Raw genomic sequence first — 26,451 nt, forward strand, 5'->3', positions numbered from 1 at the left:
CTTGTGTGCTGGAGGCATTTTTGCTGTGTTGCAGCATGTGCTGGGGGAGGCATGCCTTACAAATGGGAGCGTCCAGAACATTGGGTTGATCTGCCAGGTCTCTTCTGGCCTCGAGACTCGAGGTCTAGTGGAACAGTTCCAGCTTTAGATGTGTTTTTTGGAAAAAAAAAGGAAAGAAATCCAGAGATATTTTCTGCCCTTGCCTGGAGGTCTTCCCATTTCTAGTGGCAGCAAGAAGAAATCATGTTTCTGGAGTATGTTGACTTGTAATTGGTGTCTGTTCTCAATCTGGGTGGAGGAGATGGAGACTCTCCCCAGTGTTTCTGTGTGCTCCTGGTCACCTGTAGACATTGCTGACCGGCACAGAGGATTTTTTCCAAAAGCTGTTTCCTTTGCTGCATGATGCAATGTTGAGTCAGTAACCCTGTTGCTTTGAAGGTTAACATTTTTCATATCCCCAACACTTTTTTTATTGTCTTCCCTTATCCCTCTTTTTTCCCCCCAGCTTTTCCTATTTTTGATAGACTAATCTAATGCTAGCCTTTCCTAGGGCAGAGTGGTAGCTGCGAGATGAGATTAGCCTCCGTCCCCTTCTGCTTTAAGCTTTGGGAGCTGGGCTGATGGAGAGCACATGACCCTCCCGGTGGCTTTTCCCTCCCGGCGGGACACAGGGAGCTGTGTGCAAGGGGAACAAGCGGTGCTGTGTAGCGCCTCGGCGCTCCGCTCCCGCTGGTGGCAAGGGCAGGCAGGGCTCCCCGGCTCCTGCCAGAGTGGCACGGTTTGGCAAGCCGGTGGCTTTCCCAGGCAGCGTGGGGCTTGCCCACCCGTGTGGTGCTCAGGCCCCGGCTTCCTGTTTTGACCCCAAACATAAGCGCGGGGTGGCTGAAGGCGGTGCAAGCTGGCTTCGTCTTTCCTTGACGTGTAAGCAAGCGGGCTGCCTGAATTATTCACTCCTCCTCGGCCCGCTGTTCCTATTGAATTCCCCGTATCGGGGCACCCTGCCAGCACCCGGTGATGAATTCATTGCTGCGCCTGCCCCGGGGCACCCCGCGCCGTGTGTGTTCAGGGGAGTGGGGCCCGGGGGTGCGGCTGCCTGCGCCAAGCTCGACCTGGAGCTTTGTAGCCGTGGATCGGTGAGGCTGAGTTGCCACACGGTCTTTCCATCCACGGCGTAGGTGGGCGCTGGCCCTTTCGCTGCTTGAAGGGTTGTTGGCAGGTTTGCGTGTGTTTATATCTGTCTCTGCCTTGCAGCAGTGCTGACGTCTGCCTGGGCTCCCGGGTCCTAATCTTTTTCTACCATCTCTCCATATGCAGTATCTGGTATCCTATCTGTATTTCATCTTCATGGCATGGATTTCTCTGCAAACCTCGTCCTTATTTTTTACACACAATTTGAGGTTCTCGTCTTTTCCTGTTTCACATTTTCTGAGAGGAAATGTTTCCTTTATTGTCCTAATGGAAACCATTTCCCATTCGCCTATGATGTTAGTCTTACTAATCTGAATACTTTTTTTTGTTAAACATTTAGCAGATCTCTACTGTTGACATTATCACAACTCATAAAAGCTGCCAAAGACAAGTTTTATACTTCTGGAGGAGTTTATCATGTCTCTTTTTAAGAACTTCTGGATGTGTGTTTGGTACCGTCTTCACTGTGTTGATCCCAGCTCTTTGTTCTTCTGCATTTTCTTTTTTAGGCAATTACAGCAGGTGGCTGGTCCCTGGGGAAGCTTCCTTTTACCAGTGTGCTCCCTGGTCCCGGTTGACAGGGTCGGATGGAGTTTCAGGTCCTCCTCCTGGCTGCACAGAGGAGTGTTTTTTCACCTCTAATTGGATCATGTAAATCAGCCCTTTCTTTGTCTCGTACTTTTTGTCCAGAATCTCCTTCTGGTGATTTTGATGAATAAATCAGCCTTGACTTTTGATTGAATTTTTGTTTAGTAGTTATGTTGATATTTAAGAACTAGTGTATCTAATGAGAAAAATAGGAGTAATAATCAGAATTGTGACCAATAATTTCCCTCAAAAACTGATTTCTGTAGTAGAGGTGATCTGTAAAAGACTGGGTACAAAGTGGTAGGGGCTGGTTGGTTTTTTGTTTGTTTGTTTGCTTGTTTTTTTCTTTTTTAAAATCCTGTGCTGTTACAGCCCTCTGGGTTTTTAGTGTTTGATAAAGTGCTTTGGGGCCCTAGGGTCTCACAGATGCTGGAGAAAATGGAGCTTCCTTCTAGAGAGAAACACAGTCCTTTCACACCAGAGCAAATGCTAGATACTGGAGGGGTACACCTTTCTACTGGCCAGTAGGAAGTTGTTCCTGATGAATGTCAGCCCCTCAGCCAAAGGCAAAGTTTTTCAGAGTCGCCGCTCATCTCCCCAGCCTCAGTTTGCAGTGTGTGGCTGTGATGGAACCCAGCGGGAAGGATGTGCTGTCCTTCTCCCCGCTTCAAGTCAAGCCTGGAGCAGTGGAGTATTCCATTACCTCTGAAGGGATGACTGCAGTATTGCTTGCTGTGGCTTCTCTTCAGCAAAGGGCAGAGGGGATTTGAAGTGATTCAGTGGAGAGAGAAGCAAAACAAACCCCAGGAAAGCCTAGATCATTGCTTGTGTCTGTGAGCGTTGACTGGTGATTGAATCAAAAAGGCTAGAAGGAAAGGAGCAGAGGATAATGTTGCCCATTTTGTCCTTCGTACAGGGAGGAATGGAGAGAGGTGTACTATTACCTGTCAACGGAGGAGAGGGAGATGTCTGAAACAAGCTTCCTCCTATTGCTTTTAAAGTTGGATGAGTGGAAGGGAAACAACAGGTTGCAGAGGTGTGAAGCCTGCGGTGGTGTTTATGCAGCAACTGGGAGAAGGTCTGGGGCGGCGCTTTCCCATTAGCACACAGGGCTTGGAAATGTGGTTTTGCTGTGGGCAAAAGCATTCAGCCCCTCCAGAAGTAAATACAAAAGCTGATGGACTGGAATTCATGAATGATGAGGCCTATGTGTAGTCGGTTGAGAAGCTAAGCCTTGTATATGGCTTCTAGAATGCATGAGAGAGCTAGAATTGCCACAACCAGAGCTTGGGGCTGTATGCTTTTATATTATTTTTGTGTAGTAGACATCTTAAGTTTTGAAGCTTCTCATTTATACCCATTTTGTTTTTAGTAACGGCAGCAGGAGAAAGGGAAAACTTGTTCTTCTTCCTTCCCTCTCTTTTCTTTCCCTCAGGAGATTTTTGACTGTTTCCAGAAGGAAGCAGATTTCCAGCTCATTCCCTCACCCTCCTGATCCGATTGAAGATCAGTGGGGGAGAGAAGCAATCTCATTCAATCTGTGATTTGGATGTGTTCAACCCTGCTGTCCTGAATCTGTACAATACCTTTCTGTGCAGCTGATAACAGCTTTCCCATGCAGCAGCAGCATCTGTGTGAAATTCCAGCATCTTTTTTTTTTTTTTTTCTTTCTGCTGCTGCTTTAAAGCTGCAAGTAATCCTCCAGGCACCAGCGCTATCTTTCAATAGACTCTGACTGATGCAATGCTGTCTTCATATGGGATGGGATTTCGGAGGTTTGGTTTTTCACCCAGGAGGATTACAAGCTTCATTTTAGCACATTTACACACTGCAGGTGGTAGTGTTGGTGCCTCAATATTTGATTTTTGTCGCTAGGAAGATGCACTGCAAATCCAGCAACTTTCCTAGGCCTTTCTTCCTTTCTGTGACAGTTTTAGTGCTGCAAAGCCTCCCTGGTGTTGGTTGTTGCCTGGAAGGTTTAGGGGTCTGTTATGTTTCAGTTTTGGTCAGGTTCATCTATAGATATGGGTAATATATGTGCACAAATGTACATTTTATGTACACACACAACATTATCTTCTGCGATCACAGTTTGGGTACTTTCCTGTAATGCATTAAGGAATGTGACTAATATCATGAGATGATGTTTGTTCTTTCCTACCCACTTTAGGAAAAGCAGTATATGATCCTTCAAGATTAGTTTTTGAAGATTTCTGTTCACTTTTTTAAATGTAAAAGAAAGGTATTGCTACATGTTTTTATTGGAGGATTTGAACTAAGTGTGTGCCTGCCACTTCTGGAAAGTGATAAAGTTTTTGATGCTCCTTGGCTTCAAGAGTAGGGTGTTTTGCAGTATGGCCTGTGTAAATGTTCACCCTGAGATCTGCTGAGCCATTTGTATGGAGAGCTGCACTGTTTCAAGGCATGTAATTGTCAGCTTCAATTTCTGTGTGATTTGGAGTTTTCTAAAAGCTGAAGTTTCATGCTGTCACTGTGTCACCATGCTGTAGTCCAGCTGAGAGGTTAATGAAAGCATTAATCACTGAAGCCAGGTCATATTCCAAGCTGAGATAGAGTCTCTCAGCTCTTGGATGTGTGCGGCTCTTGGACGTATGCAGATCTTGTTATTGGAGGTTGTGGCATCAGGCAGAGAAGCAGGAATGTTTCTAAAATATGGATAGCTCTGATGACTGCGGGTATGTACTTTTAGGATGTTTAACAGTGAAGTCTTCTGCATGCCTCATCCTACTGTCGACATCTTCCCCAGAATCGGTGTCAGCCAATACTTCCGCAGTTAGTCTTGTCAAATCCTTGGCATCTTTTTGTGACAGTGGTTTATGGGCCTGTAGCAAAGAGTGGTGCTTTTTGTGTGAAAGTCATGGAGGTCACAAATCCAAAGCACTGAAAACAAAAGGGGTCTATGTGTGTTTTTGCAAATCCAGTGGGGAGAAAAATATTAGCATCTGTTTTTATGGGTCCTCCCCTGTTACTGATCTGAAAACTAACTACCAAGTGTGGGCAGATATAATTGATAAAAATGTGTTTTCCCTCCTGGATTCTCATAGCACTGTAAATAATTAACAGAATGAGTATGGCGGCTTGGTTTTGGATACTCATGGCTACTATCTATAGAGCATCCCTTTGCTCATGAAAGTTTACTTAAGTACGTTTAACTTAACTTACTCTTTGGTAGAGTGGCAGCAGGCTTGGATTACTCCCTGCTTCTGAGGGATGAAGAAAGGAGAAAAGTATGAGCAAACATCACCTGTATCTGGTTAGGCCATACACTATTGGAAACATTTTGGCATGAGGAAGGGAAGCCATGAAATGTGATCAGAAATAAGACTTTCTTCTGCTGCCTCAGATAATTGCTTGATGTTTCTTATGATCAATTCTTCAAGACAGTAAAAACTTTGAATCTTGAAGCAGTGTTAAAGATGCCTGTGTAAGAGGCTCTGAAATGAATGGAGGTCAAGGACTGGTAATTTCTAAGAAGGAGGCTTGTCGGCAAAGCTCACACTGTTGCAGTTTCATCATTGGTTTAAGCTGATCTAAGACTATGCTTTCATCAGGAGCCCTGCCTTCTCCCTGACTCCAACCATGTGGTCCTACACCCTCCTGTACAGGTGTTAGGGATTACGTGGCCTGTAGTGACCACCTTTGTTCATGAAGCTAATCCTTCTCCTTTTTGAGGGACTAGTTTCTGGGAGGATCTGGAAGCTGATAAGACTTGCTGTGTTCTGTGATCCCTACTGAACATGCAAGAGATGAGATAGGGGATGCACACTTGGAAGCGAGGAGGGGGGTGGGAAACAGGCTGATTTCCTTTAGTAGTATGGTTTTTGAGGTTGACTCTATCTGAGTAAAAACCATGCTCTTAGAAGGTGTTTCATATCACTGTGTAGCTCAAGAGAGTTGAGTTTAAATCTCTTTATAATTGGGCCGAGCAGCAGTTACCCAGTGTGCAGAAGGAAGGAGCGCATAGAACTGAATTTATAGGGCTACAACTGTCTAGAGCTTTGAATGAACATGTTGGCTGTATTTACAAAGAAACCTTGAAATAAAACAAAAAAGGCAAGTGGTGCTTTGGCATGGTTTGAAATTTTGCCTGGCCCTCTTGTTTGCTGTTTGCCATGGTGCCTTTGGTCTGCTCCAGTTCAGGAGTCTGCTATACTTCCAGTTTCTCTGTACCTAATTTAAGATGTTTGTGTGTTCAGTGGGAGGGTGGCTCCCTTTTTTGTTTCCTTCATCTGAATGTGCCGCATAGGAAGATACACGATGCTGTAATTTCAGGAGCCGAGTGTTTTTTAGATATCTTCTCTTCTGCATTTCATCTGTAGGCTCAAGGAGGGAAATGTAACTTCTTAATGCAAGAAAGTCTTCAGGGATTGCACACAGAGGAGGTTTTTAGACTAAATTGTGAAGGAAACTAGTTTTATGTGAATGTGCTGTGACAATCCCTTCCCACACGTACATTTAAAAGTTGGTAGAATTGTAATGCTATTGCCTTCCTAAAAACTTTGTGAAAAACGGTGATGGGGGAGAGAGAGATGCAGACGAGTGGCGCGCAGAGGGCAAGGCGGTCAGGACTCGTGGATTGCACACTCCATACGGAGCAAGACGGATTGGTCTGGATGCACTGTGGCGTGTGCTCCCTTCTGCCTGGCGGGACCATGGCGGGGACGTGGTGAGGGGGGCTGTGGTTATAGCTGTGGGAGGCTGGGATGGGAAGTGGCCGGGGGGCAGAGGGTACAAATCTGCGAGGAACTAGTTTCGGTTAGTTCCACTGCTGGTAGAGTGGCTTGTTTATTACATTGTTTTGCAGGCAGGGAGGGGAAGGGGCTTTGATGCTTTTGTGTGGTGCTGGCAGGAATGTGCAATCCAGGGGTTTTGAGACCTCCTGGGGAGGTGTGTGGGTCTTTTTCCAGTGGCTTCAGACTATCTGTAAAGACAATAGGGTGGAACTGAGGCTCTGTAAGGAGGTTGTGCGCTCTTTCTGAGGACTTCCTGGGCTTTAACTAAACCTAAAGCTGGTAAAATGAGGGAAATGCGTTACAGGCTTTGCAGAATGCTGCAGGCAAGAACCGTGTCTATCTCCTGCCTGTTTGGCAGACCTGTTTGGGGTACAGCAGCCTGGTGCTTTAATGCTGCAGTCACCACAAAGATCTCTGTCACCTGTCTTGACCTTTCAGAGGCCCAATTTGTTCCTATGACCTCTTGCTGTTTAATTGCAATCTTATTTTTGTGGTTGACGGCCGTATTTAAACACAGCATGTACAATAGTATAAGAATATCCAATGCCTGAGACTGCTGGCAGTCTCTCACTTTATTTTTCCATTAATGCATAAAGTTCTTGGCCCTTGTGGGTGGAATACAAGCAGCAGCTCTTCCGTTACAAGCAGGGCTAGCACTCCTATCTGGGCCAAACTGAAGAATTCAGACCACTCACAGATACCTTGCTGGATAATTTTGTTCTCCACAGTAACACGATCTCTCTTAGAAATCCCTGAAAAGTGGTTTGCCTTGTGTCTGTGTGCAACAAAATGGAAACAGTAACTTACTGTAAATGCCTGTTTTTGCCCCCATAGCTGGGTTTGGTGGTGGTCTGTTTTGAATCTTCCTCTCTTTGCTGAGCACACTCCTGACTTTTTGGATGCAGCTTTCCAAATGAAGGGCAGGTCTGTCTTCCTTTCTATTACAATTTCAAAACAAAGCACGTACTGAAACTCCTCTCAAAACTACTCCAGAGAGGTGGCGTTCCTCCTTTGGGATGGAAAGAGATTCTTTGACTAGTGCTCCCTTCTGCTGCCTTCTAACCCCTTTCTAGCAATGACCATTTGCCTGCACTGGGATGCTTCATTCCTCCAGCGTAAATTATTTGGCTAGGTTGTGGCATCAGCTATAGCCTACCATAGTGCCAGGCTAGTGCCATAGCCACTTTGTCCAGGGTGGGTATTTCTGGTAGCTTAGGCAAGATTTCTTTCTTTTCCTATACTCAGTAGAGAGAAGTGACCACAGCTACTGTGCTAGCATCTTGGCGAAATCACGATTAGCAATAGTTAGCTTTGCAGGAGCAGCAAGGAGGTTTGTCTAACAGAAGTGGATTCCAAGGAGTCCTTGGTTAATGGTTGAGAAAACCTGTTATTTTAAGACTTCTTATTTTTATGAATTACACTCCAGTTATAGAGGGCCTTGGCATGTGGCCACATCCCATCCAGACTGTCTGTGGCCCTTAAAGAGATGGCACTCGGTTACAGGGTGGCTATAAGAAGAAAAGCAAAGGTGTGTTTTCTGCAGTGGAATGGCATTGTGTTACAGCAGGAATAAGTCTTGTTACTTTTCATATATAATTGCTTAATTGGCATGTTGAAAGGTTAGCTTTGATTTTGTTTTGATATGTTTCCACATTTTTGTAGGCAAATGTGTAGCACTTGGGTGTCCAATTAGAAGAAAAACCCTGAAAAATACTGATGTGTGGGGGAAGAGGTGAATAAAGGTGAAGGCAAGGAGGGAAGGGTAAAAGCACTGCAGGCTTTACTTCCTTGTGGAGATAGCAACATTTGCAAGGGGAGTACCTCTATAATAAACTGTTATATGGTGATTTATTCTGGTAAAATTCAACAGTCTTGATCTCTCCTTTTCCCTTTCAAAATACAAGCAAATGGCATTTTGGAGACAGACATGCTCTTTGTTTCCAGAACGTGTGTTGGGGCACTAATGGGCTGTCCCAGTCCTTATCGGGAGGATTCCTTCAGGGATTGGAAATGGCTGGGTCAGTCTCTGTCACCCTTCTGATTCTTGGTACCCCTGAGGCAGCAGGGGAGTATCACCACGATGATGTGCTTCACATCGTGGTCTTTCTGTCATCTTAAGAACAGAATTAAATCTCTGGCATGCATCTGGAATATTCATCTCTGCTGGAGTGCATTCTCTTGCATCTGTGTGCTGATTTTTGGCACAGAAATAAGAGCTTCCAAGGGGCCAAAATTCAGAGTGAGCCTTCAAGGTGTGTATCTTCCACTTGGGGATATTCTAGCTGCAGTTGGACTTGCTGTCCATGTTTTCCCCATGTTGGTCTTACTAGATGAGAATAGTGACATGGATGGTCTTTCACCAGCATTGCTTCAGAAGCAACATGCTGCCCAGGAGGCGGAGGGTTTGGTCTCTGTCCCTTGTGATGCCACTTTGGGATGCCCCTCATGAGCCATGGGGTCTACTGTGCCATGCAAGCCACCCTCACAGCACTCAGGGGTTAGTTCCCTTTTATAGATGCCCTTTTGTTCCTTGCGGTTGCAGGGAGAGAAGCTTTCCAGGAGGGGGACAAAGAGGCTAGGCTTAATGGTTTTAAGAGTGTGTGGGTTTTTTTGGTGTTTGTGTTGTTTTTTTTTTTTTTTTTTTTTTGTTTTTTACATTTTGGGAGGGAAGGCCTGGGAGTTGTTTCTCCCTTAACTGTTTCCAGATGGTGCTGCTGGAACACAAAGATTTCTAGTGTGTTTGGGATGGCAGTGGCTGAGACCCCCAGCCCCCCCAGCACTTCCTGTGCAGCTCCACAATCCTGCGGGCTTAATCAGAACCAGCCCTGGCTGCCGAGGCCCTCCTGAAGCCTGCCTTTTCTTCACCCTGCACCCCAAGCCCTCTGCTTCCTCCCTCCTCTGGGCTTTTTAACCCCTTGCTGATACAGCTCCAGCCCTTCAGCCTGCCTGCTTCGCTTCTCTCCTTTCTAAGGTTGGCTGCAGGCGCTTGCAGTGCCCTGGAGATGAAACGGCATTTGGCTAGACTGCTTGAAGAAATTATGTCTTTGGGGAAAGGAAAGCTGGTTTGTAATGCAAACCTGGGAAAATAATTTCTGTAACTATCTAGGGCAGTTTATGCAATCAGGCCGGCATGTCCAGGGCACAGAAAATTTCTCTTGCACCTACTTGCCTGCAGCACTTGGTATACAGTATGACTTTGTCTGAATCATGTGCTGTTGTGCCTCTCTCTCTTTTTTGTGCTGATTTCCCTAAAAGCAAGGCAGGTTTAATTTTGTACCACAGCCTCTTCACACCCAACCAACAAATTAATTTCAGCCTTTTTTTCTGCAGGTAATACAACCAATTATAATTTTGTTCTGCAGAGTAGGAGTACTCTTCTTTCCTTTTAGCCTTTGAGCAACTGCCTCTGAATATCTGCAAAATCAGCCAAGAAGCTTGTGATCAACTGACTTCCCTTCTGGATCTAAGGTCTATCATCTCCCTCATCCTGTTCTCTCCCATATTCTCCATCCTGTCTTTTGAGAAAGCAGAAGCAGTGAAGCCGTCTAAAGGAAAACTCTGTAGTCGTCTTCACTTTGCAAAAGCTTGTAGCTGTCGTGTTTGAGCAAGCTGGATTTTCATGCCGTGAGCATGTTGCCCTGTAATGAGTGGCTTAGTGTGAATTACGTGTGAAATGCTTCCCCAGCCCCATGTAACAATTACGGCATCCAAAGGTGCCCCCAGTGCTGGATTTTAAAGCCTTATTATGAGCCCTGTACTGTTCTTCTTGAGTAAGAATGGAAGTGAAGATGAGCTGCTATTTTAAAATGCTTCTGCCTACTGAAAGAGGATGGAAATCAATATTCTGTGCTGTTGACTTATATGCATGCAGAGTGTCCTTGTATTTGCTGGATCATAGACGTCACACTGCGGACAGCATTCCCAGGGGCTTTAACTTGCACTGGACCTATTGTTGCCAGCATGGGTCATGGACCAGCAGAGGCAGGCTGTATTTCCTTTATGCCCAGAGCTGTATGAGGATGCTGCCATATGTAGTCCAAAAAAAGTGTATGTTTTGCACTTTTAAATTACACTAAATTAATTAAATAGTATCTCTCTGAAAAGCTGAAAGCACTCCTTGGCTGATCTGGAAAATTAAAAACCCGGTTGGTAGAAAACCATTTCTGACCTCCAGAAGGCTACTTCCATTATTTAAAAAAAAAAAAAAAAAGTCAGGGAAGAATCTGCATTGTTATAAAGAATTTCTGTAAAATACCTCAATTTTAGCTCTTCCTTTTTGTGTATGAAAGTCCCCCTTCTCTCTGCAAAATTAGACATTTGTATTGTATCTTCATACGGATGCTGTCAGCTTAAAGCCCGAGTGTGCCTTTGTAAACTTGTTGCATACTGAATTTTTAACAGACCTGAAAGTTTAAATACCATCATTCTGTATGGTTTGGTCAGACGTATATTTGTGTGTATTCTGTTATGCAGCTTCTGCTATACCAACCAGTTATTGTTCCTGTAGTATATACAGGGTTTCTCAGAACAGAAGTGCCAGGAGGTTGGAGTTAAGAAAATAAGTGTTTCAAATACAGAAAACTGAACCAACACGTTTGGGTGGCTTCACTGGGGCTCTGTTCAACAGGGATGCCGCCTCCCCCAGAGTTGCCCTGTTCTCTCTGGCTGGCCACCTCGTGGGCTTGCCTAGCTAATTGCTCCAAACTATTCAAACTCTGGTTGGGGCAGGAGGCTATTTTTATTAATCTGACATCACCTTCCTCTCTCATCTTCACTGTGTCACTGGGCTTCCCGCCCAGGGAGCCTCTGGCAGGCCTGGCCTCCCTCTGGCCGGGCCGGGCTGAGGTCCTGCCCGTTAATGGTGGCCGAGAAGAGGGTCTGCAGGCCCCACGGCGGGTCATGGGCTGCCTGGGGCTGCAGGGTACTGTGTCCCCACTACAGAGGCAGGTGTCTGGCTTTGGAGAACTGTGGGCAGGCAAAGCCTTGGGGCTGGTGCAGGCTTCCACTCTGGGGACCCCCTTGTGCTGGGGGGCTGGAGAGGGTGAGAGGCTAGAGGTGGGGAACCCCTGTGGCTGCCCTGCAGGGATCCAGGGCCCTGCGAGGAGGTGGCTGGCCTGGCACAGGAGCTCTCCTGTCCCACACATCCAACATTGTGCTGGCTCCTGCTGAAAAATGGTATTTTTAGGAGAAGGGGAAACCTGGAGTGGGTGGGGGGGGCCAGGCCGGAGGTCACCGTCGCTGTGGCAACGGGGCCAGAATTCCAGGAAGGAAGAGGGGCCGGATGGGCCTCCATTCCCAGCCTCCGCCAGGCCCCGGAGCAGGGAGGCTGTGGGCGCTTCCCAGCTCCCGCGGGGGCAGCTGCCGGCATCAGGCCCCCTGTGGCTGGAGCATTGCGCTGGCGGCCGCACCTCTGGTTTTCTGTCCTTCAAGAAGTGGCCTCAGTAATTCAGGCGGGCGTGGGAAGCCAGGGCCCTGCCAGCCGGCACGCGTCTTCCCAGCCATCAAGGGTAGTGATGCTGTGGCATGGCGCCTTTTATCAAAATCTCAGGCTTTTCGTCCCCAAATACACTTTTAAAACCCCACAAATTTGGTCAGGAGCAAAATCTAAGTCCTTTTACTTGCGTCCAGAAAATCGTACAGGTTGTTGATGTCAAGACACTAACAAGGAAGCAAATAAATGGAAGTCCTTTGCTAGATGACGTCTATGCATCTGGAAACCAGCCAAAGCCTAGAAACAAGTTTAATTGAAAGTGAAGACAGCTGAAGGGAAGCATCCCGCACTATAGATTCAGTTATTGGAACTGCAGAGTGATTAGCAAGAGCTATATATCAAATTAGGGTAAGTATCGAGGGAGAAGGGTGACATCAAGATCCATTTAAAAACTACTTTAGTTCAGTTTTTCATTTAATAATCAGTAATTCAACCTTAGATGCTGCTTTTCCCATTAATTTTATCCACTTACAATTTGGGGTAGGGAGATGGCACACACAACTGAGAAGGCAGACTGAATGCATCAGCTACACTTGGGCAAAGAAACAGATATTTCCTTTTTGTTTATATGCAATAATTTGTGTAAGTAAGGGTCTAATGAAGAATTACTGTTTTTCTTAGTAGCTGATAATAAGGTCAAGGCATTTACAGTTTTACTAGTGCTCCACCAGTTACAAGTACTAAAAAGCCTTTTTCAAGACCCATTCCTTCCCCCAGCACAGGGTTTTTGTCTTTCCTGCTATGCGAGAAGTAAAGCAAAAAAGATGGTGAAACCACTGGGCTGTGGTGAACAATGCTGGGATTTCTGTCTGGCTTGTGAGCTTTACTTTTTCACAACTGTCACTTTCAGATTAATAGCTTAGTTACCAGTGTTTTCAACCTCCTTTTTTTTTTTTTATTTGGCTAAATATCTTACTCTCTGTGTTCTACAAAACTGGCTTCTGTTTGTCTAGGACAAGTCTCTGATAAATGTGTAGCTTGTGCTATCTCACCACTTCAAAATCCCATTTTGCTTTTGGGAGGAACAAGTAATTTCTTGTTGTCTTTACTTCGTTGCTCTGTGTAGTCCTGGGGTTTCTGACTTTCTGGAGCTGGGGCTCCCCCTTGCCACTTCTGTCCAAGCCACCAAGCTGCTGCGCTGCCAGTAACTCTCAGGGGCAGCCAGAGCAGGGGCAGGTAAACTGTTCTTGTGTCAGTTTTGCTGCTGTTGCTCAGAACCCAGGAGGCGGTTGTGAAACTCAAAAGAATTACATTAACTTCACTCTACTTTTTCCAGCATTGCCAGGAAAGCAGGCACACCACAGATCTGGGGAAGAGATTGCTTGTTTGTGTTTTTGAGGTTATCTTTGCAACCAGGAGGACTTGACACTTCAAACTGAAGCTTGAATTCAGTAGGGATTGATTCTCTGGCTGGGGAAATATGGATGAACTCACTAAGCTAATGGCTTCTACCAGCAGAGTTTTAATCTGCAGGCTTTAGATTTAGTTCGGCTGTCAAGAAAAAATTGCTAATCAGGCCATGCTGTTGCATCTGGTGAAATGGCAAGTCTGATGTAAAATTAATTTGTTCTGGGGCCATGTTAGGTCAAAGAGAAATATTGCCTCTTTACACTAAAATTTAGCTTTATTTTTAAGGGTGAGAGGACTTTCAGACCTTTCCTTATGTGTTACAGCTGTGACACTTCCTCTAGAAGACTGATTCTACTCCAGTCCTCTGTAGCCTTTCATAAGTTAATAGCACTTGCGGAGCTGATCCCTTCTTACTGGTGTCCTGGTTTATTGACAATTCCTCATGTTTTCAAGATGTGTCTAATTCAGCAACTTTTAAAATTTATCAAATGGAGAGGTGTCAAAAAGCCCAACGACCCCAAAGCCTGGCTGTTCTGCTAGTGTGTCTCCTTTGCTCTTCAGTCTTCTGCAAATGGCTGTACTATGTTTACCTTGTGACCCAAGATGGTACCCATGGCTTGTGGTTTCATAGAATCATAGAACAGTTTGGGTTGGAAGGAACCTTTAAACATCATCTAGTCCAACCCCCCTGCAGTGAGCAGGGACATCTTCAACTAGATCAGGTTGTTCAGAGCCCCATCCAACCTGACCTGGCATGTTTCCAGGGATGGGGCATCTACCACCTCTCTGGGCAGCCTGTGCCAGGGGTTCACCACCCTCACTGTTGAAAATTTCTTCCTTATATCTAGTCTGAATCTACCCTCTTTTAGTTTAAAACCATTACCCCTTGTCCTATTGCAACAGGCCCTGCTAAAAAGTCTATCCCCATCTTACAGGCCTTCTTTAAGTACTGGGAGGCTGCAATAAGGTCTCCCTGGAGCCTTCTCTTCTCCAGGCTCAACAACCCCAACTCTTTCAGCCCTTTTTCATAGGAGAGGTGTTCCATCTTTCTGATTACTTTTGTGGCCCTCCTCTGGACCTGCTCCAACAGGTCTGTGTCTTTCCTGTGCTGAGCTTTCCTGCTTTTACTATTGCAAATTCTAATGAAAAGAACTTGTGTTAGCAAGGCTGGGAAATTAAAGAAGGGGGAAAATTTGAAGTAAAGAGGGGAGGTTAAAAGCTTAGTGAATTTGATTGAGTAGTGACTTGCATGCATCCTGTTAAATCCAGTTGGCCGGCACAGAGACTATCACTGGGGTAGAACCACAATGCTCACACATCCTATGGAAGTGTGGAAGCCCATGTGTGAGATTGCCGATATGGTTTGAATAAAATTACAGTATGTGTTGCAGAAAGCTGATGTACTGTATTAGCTTCTAGGTTTTTTCTTCCCGCTCTAAAGCAAATTGCAAGTACCTGAGAAATGCCTTTCAGTGGTAAACAAAGTAATGAAACATCCCAATGGCAGTTTGATTTGATTTTGCAGGCTAGTGCTGCCTAACTCAATTTCTTTACAAATGTCTGGTTGCATGTTTGTATCAAAAGAGTAATGTAATTGGCAGGATGGAGCTGTGAGAGAGATGGAGCTATCTGGGGGTTCCTTCTCCCACCGGCCTGCTGCCAGAAGGCAGAGTCCCTCTGCATTTGTGGGCAGGGTATTTATCAATGTTAAATCTTCTCTCTCTCTCTTTTTCACTGCCATTTTGTGAGATTAGTTTTGTGCATGTGCAGGTAGAGGAGATTGAGCTGTATCCCTGGCCTCTGCTACCTTGGATTGTCTGCTAACAGGGGTTTTCTGTCTGGACATTGCTGGACGGTCCTGTTCCAGTCGCAGGAGTTTAACACTTTCACTTCTTGCTCTGTGTAGTTTTCAACAAAAGCAAACTCTGTATGGAATAATCATGCAGCAGGCTGGGGATTCACCATTAGTGACCTGTAAAATTGGCAGCGCTGGAGATTATTGGCGGGAGACGGTTTCCCTAGGCGCTTCCTGCCTTCTCTTGGAGAGTTAAGTTCAATTAGAGCAATGATATGCACAGCGGGGATTTTGCAAAGAGTTCAGTACTTGGTGGCAGTGTTGCTGTATGAAAGGGAGAGATATCTTTGGCCTTTTTGTGACCTTAATACTCCAGCTGCTACCCTCTTTCTAACCTCTGCTTTCTCCAAACTCTCGCTTCCCTGGTGCAACCTTCTTTCACCTCTTCTTTTACCTTCCGATGCAACCGTATCCCTCAAACATTTTTAGTTTGTGATTTGTGGGGTTAGTCTTCCAAAAAACAAAGTGGAGAGTGCCAGCTGTGTGGGTTTTTTGGTGTTTTTTTTTTCCCCCTTCCACTCAATTTTTCTTGTTTCTTTCTGACCCTTAAGTACTGTGAACTGCCCTCAGATCTCTGTAATCATCTTTCCCTTGCTTTTCACACTCTTGCGATTTGCTTCTACTTGTGAAACCATTCTGTTTCTAGAGGTGGTTTCTGGGCATCCAGGTCCTTTGACTTCAGGAAATCCCACAAAGTTTGTTTTTGTCTCTTTTTCTGCCACAGCCTCATGGTGACAGGCCCTTCTATTAGTCCCTGATGTGAAGAACATGATCCTCAAGATAACAATTTTGTTTTCCTTTCTTCATTATAACTTTATGCTTGTGTTCACTGCCCATATCTTTAGTATCTGCAGTGGTAACTTTTCTGTTCGTTCCTTATTCTCTGTGTGGAAATCTTCCTGGTTTCCAGGATGTTGAGAGACACTGCCACACAAGCAATGCTTGAGATACTGACCTTGCAGGTGTGCGTACAAGTGCTGTAAAACAGTACCTCGAATGGTCTTTCAGGAGAAGACCGTATCTCATGATACAAGGTGGACATTTATTGCACTGTCTAAGTTGGTAAACTGTAGTGTGTGGGAGAAACAGCAATCAAAGTATGTTCATATAGTATGTACTTAGATTGAGGGAGAAAAGCACTGGCTGTGCGTTTTCATCATTATGTTGCTTGGGGTTTACTTAAGTTCACAGTTAAAACCCAAAAGCTTGGTGAGACTGTGGTACATAGCTGTCAGTGTCCACTTGCTTCTTCCAACTTCTGTGTCTTCTGTTTCTGTATTGTTTGTGGAGTTTTGCACTTTACTTGCTTGCTGGCTGTTTGTGAAGAATGTACCCACAGGGTGATCAACCTAATTAATTACTGTTAATCCCCAAAACTGGATGCCAGTTTTGTTGTCCTTGAAGCTCTCATACGGTGTGTGTTCCTGTAGCTTTAGCATGAGAGCCTGAGGACAGGCTGGATGTTTCCTGGCAAGTTTCCATGGAGAATCCCCTGGGCAGGTTTGAGGTAAAGAAAGAGGAAAAGAGGGAGGATGAATATGAACTTAAAATAGCATTGCTAATCCCTGTATTGAATTATTAGCACCTTGCTTTTTAGCAGAAGTTGTTTTAAAGTGTTCTTGTGTAAACTGGGAAATTGTGCCAGTGGCCACATGCCCCTTGTAGGGCAGAAGACCTCTTTCTGCTAGGAGCTGGCCTGTTTAACCCAAATATCCCAGCACAGAATCCAAAACATCCCAGCAAAACCTCTTCCTGACAGCAATTGTACATCTCGGTTAGCTTCATGCCCAAGAATATCTTGGCTTTTGACCTTGTTTTGTCAGGGTCTTCCCCTTGGTCCTCTCTCTTTCCCCCCACCCTTTACCCAAGAGCTGCTAGAGAAAGTACAGGGCTGGCTTAGGAGTTACTCCTCAAAAGTCATAACAAGAGATAGGAACAGACTTAAAAACGGATTGAGGAGGGCGGCTGTCTCCTTTCTTCCTCCTACCACTCTGCCAGGAGTTGCTTGTGAATGCACAGTGGTACCAGGGTGGAATTGATACAGGCTTTGTGTAGTTTAGTTTATCCTCCACCCAGAGAGAAAGATGCATGTGTAGCGCATGTGTGAGTGCCCTCTCCCCATTTCGAATAGGAAGTGTTGGAGTGAGAGTAACAGAAAATAAAAAAGAAACAGAAATAAACATTTCGGAAGTATCTCGAAGTATGTTATCTTAATCCCCACTGCACTGCTAAAATAGAGACAAGTCTGGGAATTTCATGGAGAAATTCCAGAAGCGTTGGAGGTTTGTATATTCCTGCAGAGTAGGGTGATGGGGCTGCCAATAACACAAAACACGTAGGCTTGGAGTCTCTTCTGGGGTAAAGGAAGAAAGTCTAGAGGACTGATTTCCCATTGGGACTGTGTGAGGTATTGCTCAGGTTTACCGGGGTGTTTGAAGTTACACTGACAATGTTAAACTATTAGTATAATTTTGAAAAAGGAGAAAATTGACATTTTTATGGCTAGTGTTTAGGGAAATGTTTCTTCAAGACTGGGCAAGGTGGGCAGAAGCTTCTGTAATTTTATGTTCTGTTTTGTTCAGTTTTTATGATGGTAAATGAAGTTTGCATATAAAAATTCTTTGGAAAATTACAAAAATTACACAACTGAAATTAGAGGGTAAGGTAACATTAGTTTATGCTTATTTTATGGCTTTGATTTTTTTATTATTTTTGTTCTGCACAATTTGGCATATACAGTTGAAGATGAATTTTAGGTGTATTGGCTTACATGAAAAATAGGAAGTTAGCAGAATACTTTAATCTTAGCTCATTCTTCCCCTATTTCATGCAGGTTCTTGGTTTTGGCTGAGTTAAGACAGATGTATAATCCCTTGGTTTCTATTCTGTGTAACCACTACATTGACTCTTTGTTTTCTTGTCTTGCAGAACGAGCCTCTGACTTCAGGTTATCATGGATATCCAGCAAGAGACAATCAAGTAAGAGCCTGATTGCAGTAAATGTGCGCACGCGTCTCTGTACACATATGGATGTTTTGTCTGACAGCTTCCTAGCTGTCTTCATTATGGAGTGGAAATTGTTTTGTTCTGTTGTGGAATGCTTATGGAGATATACACGTGGTAAATTGAATGCTTTTTTTATGGCCTCCAGCAGTATGTGGCGACGTGCCTGGCAAGGGGTTAAACATGATCCACGTTACCAATGGCTCAGGAAACTCTTTATTCTTAAAAATATGGTAACTTCAAATCCCTGTCCTAAGCTCCCACTATATCTTCTCAGTGTTAATGAATGTAGATGTTCAGTGCCAGTGCATGCTTGGCCCTGTTTTATACTTGTTGCTCTAGTTCTAGCATCTGGGGAGCAAAACAACATTGAGTTTTTGTGAGAGTCTGCTTTGCTGGTAGAGTAGGGAATGACATGTCCCATTGGGTTGTTTCTAGTATCTGTGAACTTGTCTTACCTTCCTTTCAAGTCCTGCAGGGCCGTGCCCCTTGGTCTTTTTCAGGATGTTCTCCTTCTACAGCAGTAAAAATTATACTGTTCAGTGCATTGCATCTGGAAGCATTCTCTTGCCTCCTAGCAGAAGACAGAGAAATCCCAGTTGATGAATTTGAGTGACGGAAGGAGGAGATGCTTTGGAACAAATGAAGTTTAATGGGTTGTAGGATACAACCGTCACACATTAAATCTCCCTTCTTAGAATGAAGTTTTTTTCAGTCTTCTGCAGTGCTACTGCAAAGTGGAGTATGAACTAATGTAACAGGAAATTAATATGCACAGAAAATCAATAACGCAGCACACTTCAGTAATGAGCAAATAACAAAACCAAAATAAAATTCTTTAATACTCTTAGGTACTGCTATATAAAGAAAGCGATTTTCATCATATCTTGATGAGGCCTGGGTATATGCAACAACAGCTTAACAGGAGATGTTTTTATGAAGGAAGTGCAGCATAGTGCAGCCTCAGCAACTGAAGAGCTCAATTCTTTGGTGCTTGTAATGTGTGTATGAATTTCCATATAAGAGGAAATTATTCCAAATGTCTGCTGGGATATATTAAACTGTTAACCAGCACAAATAAATATTATGCACTGGGATGCTGTGGGAGTTGTGCTCCTACTCTATCCAGGCTAAGTAAGGTATGCTAGGTTGAGAGGCAGTTCCAGATCCTTAAAGTGGTTCTTACCTGCTTTCGACTTTTCCATTCTGGTGGCACCCTCTGCACCCTATTTTGCACTTCACTGTACCTACCCATTTAGGGGTGTTTTCGGGTCTTCTTGGCATTTAATTTTGGTGACTACCAGTGTGTCCCACTTCGCAGGTTTCCTCGTTCTCATCCTGTAATAACTCTTCTGAGTTGAAAGTCCAGAACTGCTGTTACTGGCAGGTCACCAGATCAGCAGAGGTGGGCACGGGAAGCTGTACAGCAGCCAGGGCATGAAATGAGAATTACAGCCTGGACAGGCCCTGGAGGGTTCTCTGTGAGTGAGCACAGGAAGTAAAGTGTGTTAGCTGGGGTGCAGATGGCAAATAGGTTTATGGAAATTTCTTAGTGGACAAACAGCTTCAGTTTAACTCAGGTGTTTTCATTTTAGCAAATACTTGTAAAAATCTATTTTGACTGGGTTTTTTTTTTCTGCTCTGGGTAACATCTTGATCTCTGGTAAGTGTTTGTCCTTCTGTCTTGCTTTTGGCCATGAAGCAGCTTAAATTCAGGTCTGGTTTTCACTAATGAGGTTTCAAGGCTTTTAGCTAATGTGATTGGGAGCTTCTAACACGATAGCAGCAGAGAAAGAAGTCTGCTGTTGCCACAGACTGAGGCTGGTGTGGGAGAGACAGCGATGGCTGATCCATCACCTGCGGTTCTGCACTGGGGAAGGAGGAAGGAAGTGGTGTAGGAGTATCTGTAGCAATCCTGACTCTGTAACAAAGTAACTATGAGATTCAGGAGTAATTGTGTCAGATTTCCTCAGATTAGGAGCTGGGATTTGAGCTGATCAGCGTTAAGTCGCCATATCTTGCTCTTTTCCATTGCAGTTCTTTATCGTAAATACTTGTACTGTGTGTTTTACCACAATGCTTTTGTTACCAGAAGTAGCAAAGCTGAATTTTATTCTCAGGGCATCTCATCATGTGACCACGGTAGCCCTGCTAGAAATTCTGTGGATATAACTTGCCCTTCCTTTCATCTTACATGGCATCCTACTCCTTCACTTGTTTGTATGTCCTTTTCACTCCTTCAAGCTCTCTAAATTTAGTCACTAATTGCTGGCTGCAAACCTTTTACTCTGCTGTTTTTACACCCTCTAGTGGTTAAATCATACCCAGGTGTTCCAGATCACTGTGGTTGTTCTTCTTCCCAGTCGAAATACGTGGTTGGTTTGGGTCCTCACTTTGGCCATTTGGGAATGCTTAGGTCTACAGTATGAAGTTTTATTTTGTATCCTTTCCCAAGTATTTAACATTCTGTCGTCATCATGCATAGGCAGCAGCACTGAGGCAAATGAGAGGGGTTCACAGTAAGCCTGTGTGCCTCTTCATTCTGGTGTTGTGTGGTTGCTTTATGGTAACCCAGAGCTTTGGGTTGTTGCGCAGCCCCTCTGTTCCTCACCTGCCCTGCTAGAGTGTTGGCTTTCCGGACTTTCTGTGGTGATAGGGCCTGTGGAACATGTGTACTGAATGATTACGGTGTAAGTTTACCTAAAAAGAGAAGGCTTTCTGTTGCTGAAGTATTGCACTACTTGGGCTATTTTACTGCTGTGTAAGGAGCTGGAGAGCTCCCTGGGACTGTTCTCAAGAATTCAAGGTTTGCTCTGTGGATGTCTGATGCACACACAGGAATGGGAGGATGTCCCTCCTTTTCCCCAGAGCTAGGCCAATGGCAGGAACGAAGCCCTCGGTAAAGGGAAAATATGGGAAGCATTAGAGTAACATCATTAATTGAGATGAGAACCAAGTCTTTTGGTGAAGAGAGGTTATTCTCTGGGGACTATTCAGTTCTTTATCCCTCCATTGGGCCTGCCAACAAAATGGTGTTTCTTTTTTTTGTAACATGAGCGCCTGCCTAAAATGCAGTGAACCAAGACTTCCTTGCTTCATTTCCCAAGCTGTGACAAACAGCTCTGAGGTACTACGAGTTGGTCTCAACATGGAAAATGACTGGTATGGCTATACTGATAAAACTTACATATAGGCAAACTCGTCAAGAATACTCTGCTTCCAGAAAGCTATATCATGCTAACTGTGTCAGCTTCTTTTATATATAGCCAAGGCCTATGTCATATTGCTCTAGTGCTTTTCATGTCGAAATGTATTAGACATGATACCTGAAATTTGTTTCAGTGCTGAATACAGGCACTTCTGTGGCAGAATCTGGCAGCTGCTCAGAGTAATTTTCTTCCCCAACAGGAAGCAAAATGAGCAAGAACACCTTGTTTAGCTGCCACTGAAGGGAAGAGAGGAGGAGAGAGAGTTTACGGAAGCAGGAGGTAATTGCACACACCAGATCTGGGTCAGGATGTTAGAGGTATTACACCTCTTCTGTTGTGGAAAGTGATCCTCAGCTATCACAGCAGGTTAGGGTGTTGGTTTGAAGCCTCTTTTAAAAGCCTATATTTCCGTGAGCACAATTCTTAAATCAAAGTGGGCCACTGGCTTGGTACTAATGTGGTGGAAACATCGCTACGTGACACGAGTGACACTTCCTTCAACAGCTTAATTTCGGTGGCTGGTTTTCCATCTGAGCACTCACCAGGCCTGACCTGTTCTCCTGTATGTAGATGAGACTGCAGCCCAAGGTAGCATGGGCGCCCATGGCAACTGCTAGGAACAGCTTTATCACTATCCCCTCAGTTTGAGTTCAAGCATAAGGTGTAATGCTGTTAAATCCTCTCCAATTGTCAGCCTGTTCCCCTGGGTCTTTACTCACTTGCTGCTTTGGAGTATCTGTTGGGGCATGGCAGGCAGCACATGGCTGTGTGCACTCCCCTCCCTGGGGCTGTGAGCTGGTCTGGGTGAACCGAACAGTGATGGTGGCAGTCTGTGAGAACAGGAAGCCTCCTCTGTTGCTTTTTTCCCCCGCTTGTTTTCTTTGCCCAGTTCCCCCTGATGTGGGGAGTTCGGTGAGGAAGCCCTTCATCCTGAGATGTGAAGGCTGGGCGTGAGCTCCCATGGGGAGGCAGGACAGCAGGTCACTGGGCTTCCTGTTGGAGCTGGCTGCACAGAGGCACCACTTCTCCTGTTGGTGGCTGCACCCATTGGTGGTCCCTCTGCAGTGAGCAGCGGGGATCTTGGCAGAGGGTTCAGAGAGAAAACCTCTGTCCTCTCGTCTGTGTGGTCTGAGGCTCCTTCACCTATTTTCCTCTTCTCCATCATGTGGATGAAGCATGAGTTGGGGGATATTGTCACAACTTGATTAGCAGCAGTTCAGTATGGATTAGAATGGCCACAAAAATATCTTGGTTTAGTATTAACAGAATGAGATGCTTCTTGTCATAAAACAAATAAAAAGTGACCTTCTGGAGGAAAATGGTTTGGCCACTTGTTTGCTTTAATTTGTACCGTGATAGCACCGGCCATAGTCTCTCCAGTGCCCTGCTTTGTTGGTCTCAGAACAAAGACTCCCTGTCTCAAGAGTTTAAATCTGTAAGTAGTGTTCCTGAAAAGCATTTTTTTTTTTAATTTGTTTTGCTGCTTGTAACTGACCACGAAAATAAATCCTCTATGTATGCTAACAAATCCTCTGTGTATGCTAACTGCCTCAGTAACCAGTGAGATTGTGGCAGTAGAAGTGTTAAGTTATTCAGGACCTAGAAAGGAGCGCTCTTTGTGGGTTTTTGGTTGGCTTGTTGCTTTTGGTTTGAGCAGAGTGCATTTAATACAAATGCTTAACCTGAGGGACAGAGAGAGGTTCTAGAAAGGCCTTAAATAAAGTTTTAAACCTCGCTCCTTGAGTGAATAGCTAGGACAAAGATCAGGAAGCACCTGAGGTCCTTTGGATAAAATGGAGAAGACCGGGCTTGGTGTTTTTGGTGCTTCTGAGGAGTGCCTCTTCACTTGAAAGCAAACAACTCAAAATTTGGGGTAGGATCAAGCTAATGAGGGGAAACTGTTCTAAACGTTTTCCTTATGTTTAAAATGAGGAGAATTAGGATTAAGACTGCCAAATTACTGCTTCCTGGCTTTCACAGCCTCTCTTCAGGCAAGCAATGAAATACTTCCACTCTGTACTAGACAGGACCGAAGGGGTGTTCTGTTACTGCCCTAACTGCAACACCCCATGGAAAATAATGAGCTTCAGTTTATAAAATATGGTCTGGCCCAAAATGTCCAACATATTCAGGAGATGGGAAGCATCTGTGAGGCAGCTGCATGCAGAGGGGTTGAAGGGTGTGTAGTGGGATAGCCGTTTAGCACCTAAGCTCCTAAGCTGTAAAGGACAGTTAAGGTGTGCTATGGAAAGGCATTTAACACTGCAGGAGGGGAGGAAGGAGTTCCTGAGACGCCCTTTACTGGAGTGCATCCAGCTCTTTATAACTCTTAGCACATTCAGAGCATAAAACAGTGTTGATAGAGTGGAAAGAGTTAGGTTAAAAGCAATATAAGTCATGATACCTGTGAAGGAAAGAAGAGAGCAGAGTAGCTAAAAGTTGGAGGAGTTGGTTACACACATCCACAATTGTGGATGAGTTGGAAGTGGAAAGATGACATCCACCAAGACTAATCTAGTAATGCTTCTCCTTCAAATCCAGAACTGTCTTGGTAAGAAGGTTGGTTGATCACTTGAAGCACTAAGAAGTGATTCCTTATTTTCTCAAGCCCCAGCTACATCCCTAAGAAACTGCAGTAAAGATTCAGGAATTGGGATTAGGAAAAATTGTAATGCAGACGCCACTAAATAACTGAGCTTGTTATAAACCTGCTTTCTGAAATTTCACTCTGAACCAAGTTGCTGTGCTTATATCGACTACCTTCCCCCCAAATCTCCCCTTTCGGTTTATCTGATTTCCTACCATCAAAACCCTTAAATAATACAGGAAGTTCGGTGTCTTGCAGTTGACACAAGTCCTGCAAAGAGATCACTCTGGCCATGTATTTATTTTCATTTTCCCCTCATGTCTGCTGCCTTTCTAGCCTCTCTGAATACAAGGCAGGGAATCCTTTCCTTGCAGAACCTTGAATACCTTTCATAAACACCTCTGGCAAGCTCCATACCGATGCGTGCCTCTGTGTTACTCAAGAGAGAAAAAATAACCACGTGGAGAAAAGTTGTAAGAGAAGAAGTAGTAGTTCAGGAGGGGAGTGTATCTACATCAGATACGTGGGAAGACTTCCTGACAATAAGCTCCTTCAGTCCTATAAAGAGCTTCTCAAGGGAAGTAACGATTACCTTTCTGATGAATAGTCCGGCCAAGGCTCTGGGGTTGTAAGGCGTTGGCAGGAAATGGGCTGGATGATGTAATACAAATTCCTTTCATGTTTGAGTCCTCTGATTTGAGCGATTTCTCATCTCTGCTTGGGGTTAAAGAGAGGAGATGTGAGTCACCCTTCTTGGGAGAGGACCAGGAGACCACTTTTTCTCTTGTGGTGTACTTTTTGACCGTTGAAGTGTTATCTGATGTCTGCCAAGAGTCATGGAGACTCCCAAGTCACTCAGTTGTTTTGGCAAGGGGGACAGCATCTTTTTCAGACTTCCCCTTCTGAATGATTATAGGAGTGCTAGGGAGTGTGGCATGTGTGTTAGAAGTAGTCTGTAAAATGATCGGTTGGAGGACCAAAACCAAATGGTGTAAACAGCCTGTTGATGGATATTATATCCTACTGAAGAACGTGAAAGCGGCTGTTCTGGGTCAGACAGGAGGTCTCTGCCTGCCAGTGTTCTGGCTTTGACAGTGTCTAATAGCAAGTACTTAAAGCAGAAGGAGCAGCGCCAAGATTCAGTGATACTTCCCCTCCTCCATTCTCTTGAAGCAATTCCATGGCTTTGGGATTTTCTGGCCATAGATTTTTTTTTTTTTAAAGTCACCTGTGATAGATTTGTCTTTACTGAATTTGTCTAAATGGTTTTTGAGCCTGTCTAAATCTTTGGCATCAGCAACATCCTGTGGCGACGAGCCTCCTGCTTTAGGTATGTTTTATGAGGGGAGGGGAAGTTCTTCTGTGCACAGCTAACTTGAAACCAAAGTGGTTTTAAAGCTCTCAGGTGAGGGAGGCTTGGAGAGTCCACAGCTTGGACAGCTGCACTGTTATTGTATGGATAAGGATTTTCTTCTTAACTGGAACAAAAAACCCCAGACCAAACAGAAGAAAATTGAAGTAGTTTGTGTGCTTTTAATATGTTTTTCTTTTTTTTTCTCTCCCCCCCCCCCCCCCCCCGAAGGATTATAATACCTTTTGCAAAAGTTATTTCTAGATACCTGTAAACGCGCCGCTGCAGCAGCGTGGCGAGGGGGCTCAGCTGTTCGGTTTTGGCCTTCGGGTCCTGCCCTGCTGCAGCCGGGAGAGCTCGGAGAGGAAGAGGAGGAGGCGGCAGAGGGGTGAGTCTGGCTGCGTGGGGCAGCCCTGGGGCCGGGGGCGCTGGGCCCGGGGCCGCTCTGGCGGCGGGCTGCCAGGAGAGGGCAGCCGGCGCACGGCCAGCGCTCGCCGCCCCGCCCCGCCGGCGCTGGGGCCAGAGCCGGGGCGGTCGCTTCTCCTTCTTCCCTTCTAGCTTATCCCCTGGCGTAAGACCCTGGCCGTCGCCGTAGGACGAGAAGGCCTAAAGCCGTAGGGCAAGGTGGAGAAGAGGGTTCGGCCTCTTGCGCTCCGCAAGCATTTGGGGGTGACTTCTCTGAAGTTTCCAGAACGGCCGTCCTTGTCAAGGGGAGATTTGTTTAGAGGGCCGGGGAGAGGATGTGTCACTCATGAGCATGGGGAGCATCCAGGGAGGGCTGAGGCAGGCCCTGCTGCCCCACCACGGGGCCTGCTTAGGCATTTGAGTCTTCGAAGAGGCACGGAGGCGAAGGTTTTCATAACGCAAGTCTTCACTCTGTTCCAAAATGTCATGGGGGTGAGCAGAGGGGAAATACAGGAGGGATGTTTGAGAAGGAGTGCTGGTAACAGAGAGCTGCTTTTAGAGGGGACCCTGAGCAGGCAATCTCTAGCGCTTTCCTGGCTTGAACAGACTCCTGGCCTGAGCTTGTTTTATGAAAAGGCACGTGTGCTGCACAGCCCAGCTTCTGCTTAGT

General features: G+C 45.2%; 1 protein-coding gene across 1 annotated transcript in view; it reads left to right on the plus strand.

The window, feature by feature from the left end:
* Positions 1-26,451, plus strand: part of RBFOX2 (RNA binding fox-1 homolog 2) — a gene marked incomplete at its 5' end in the record, with an annotated part of 172,062 nt that overhangs the window by 19,065 nt on the left and 126,546 nt on the right. The window contains one exon of the mRNA XM_082013932.1: positions 18,155-18,205. Coding sequence (XP_081870058.1) covers positions 18,155-18,205 — 51 coding nt within the window. The remainder of the gene's footprint in view (positions 1-18,154; positions 18,206-26,451) is intronic.

This window comes from Phaethon aethereus (assembly GCF_964289735.1).
Source record: "Phaethon aethereus genome assembly, chromosome: 1".
Classification (NCBI taxonomy): Eukaryota; Metazoa; Chordata; class Aves; order Phaethontiformes; family Phaethontidae; genus Phaethon; species Phaethon aethereus.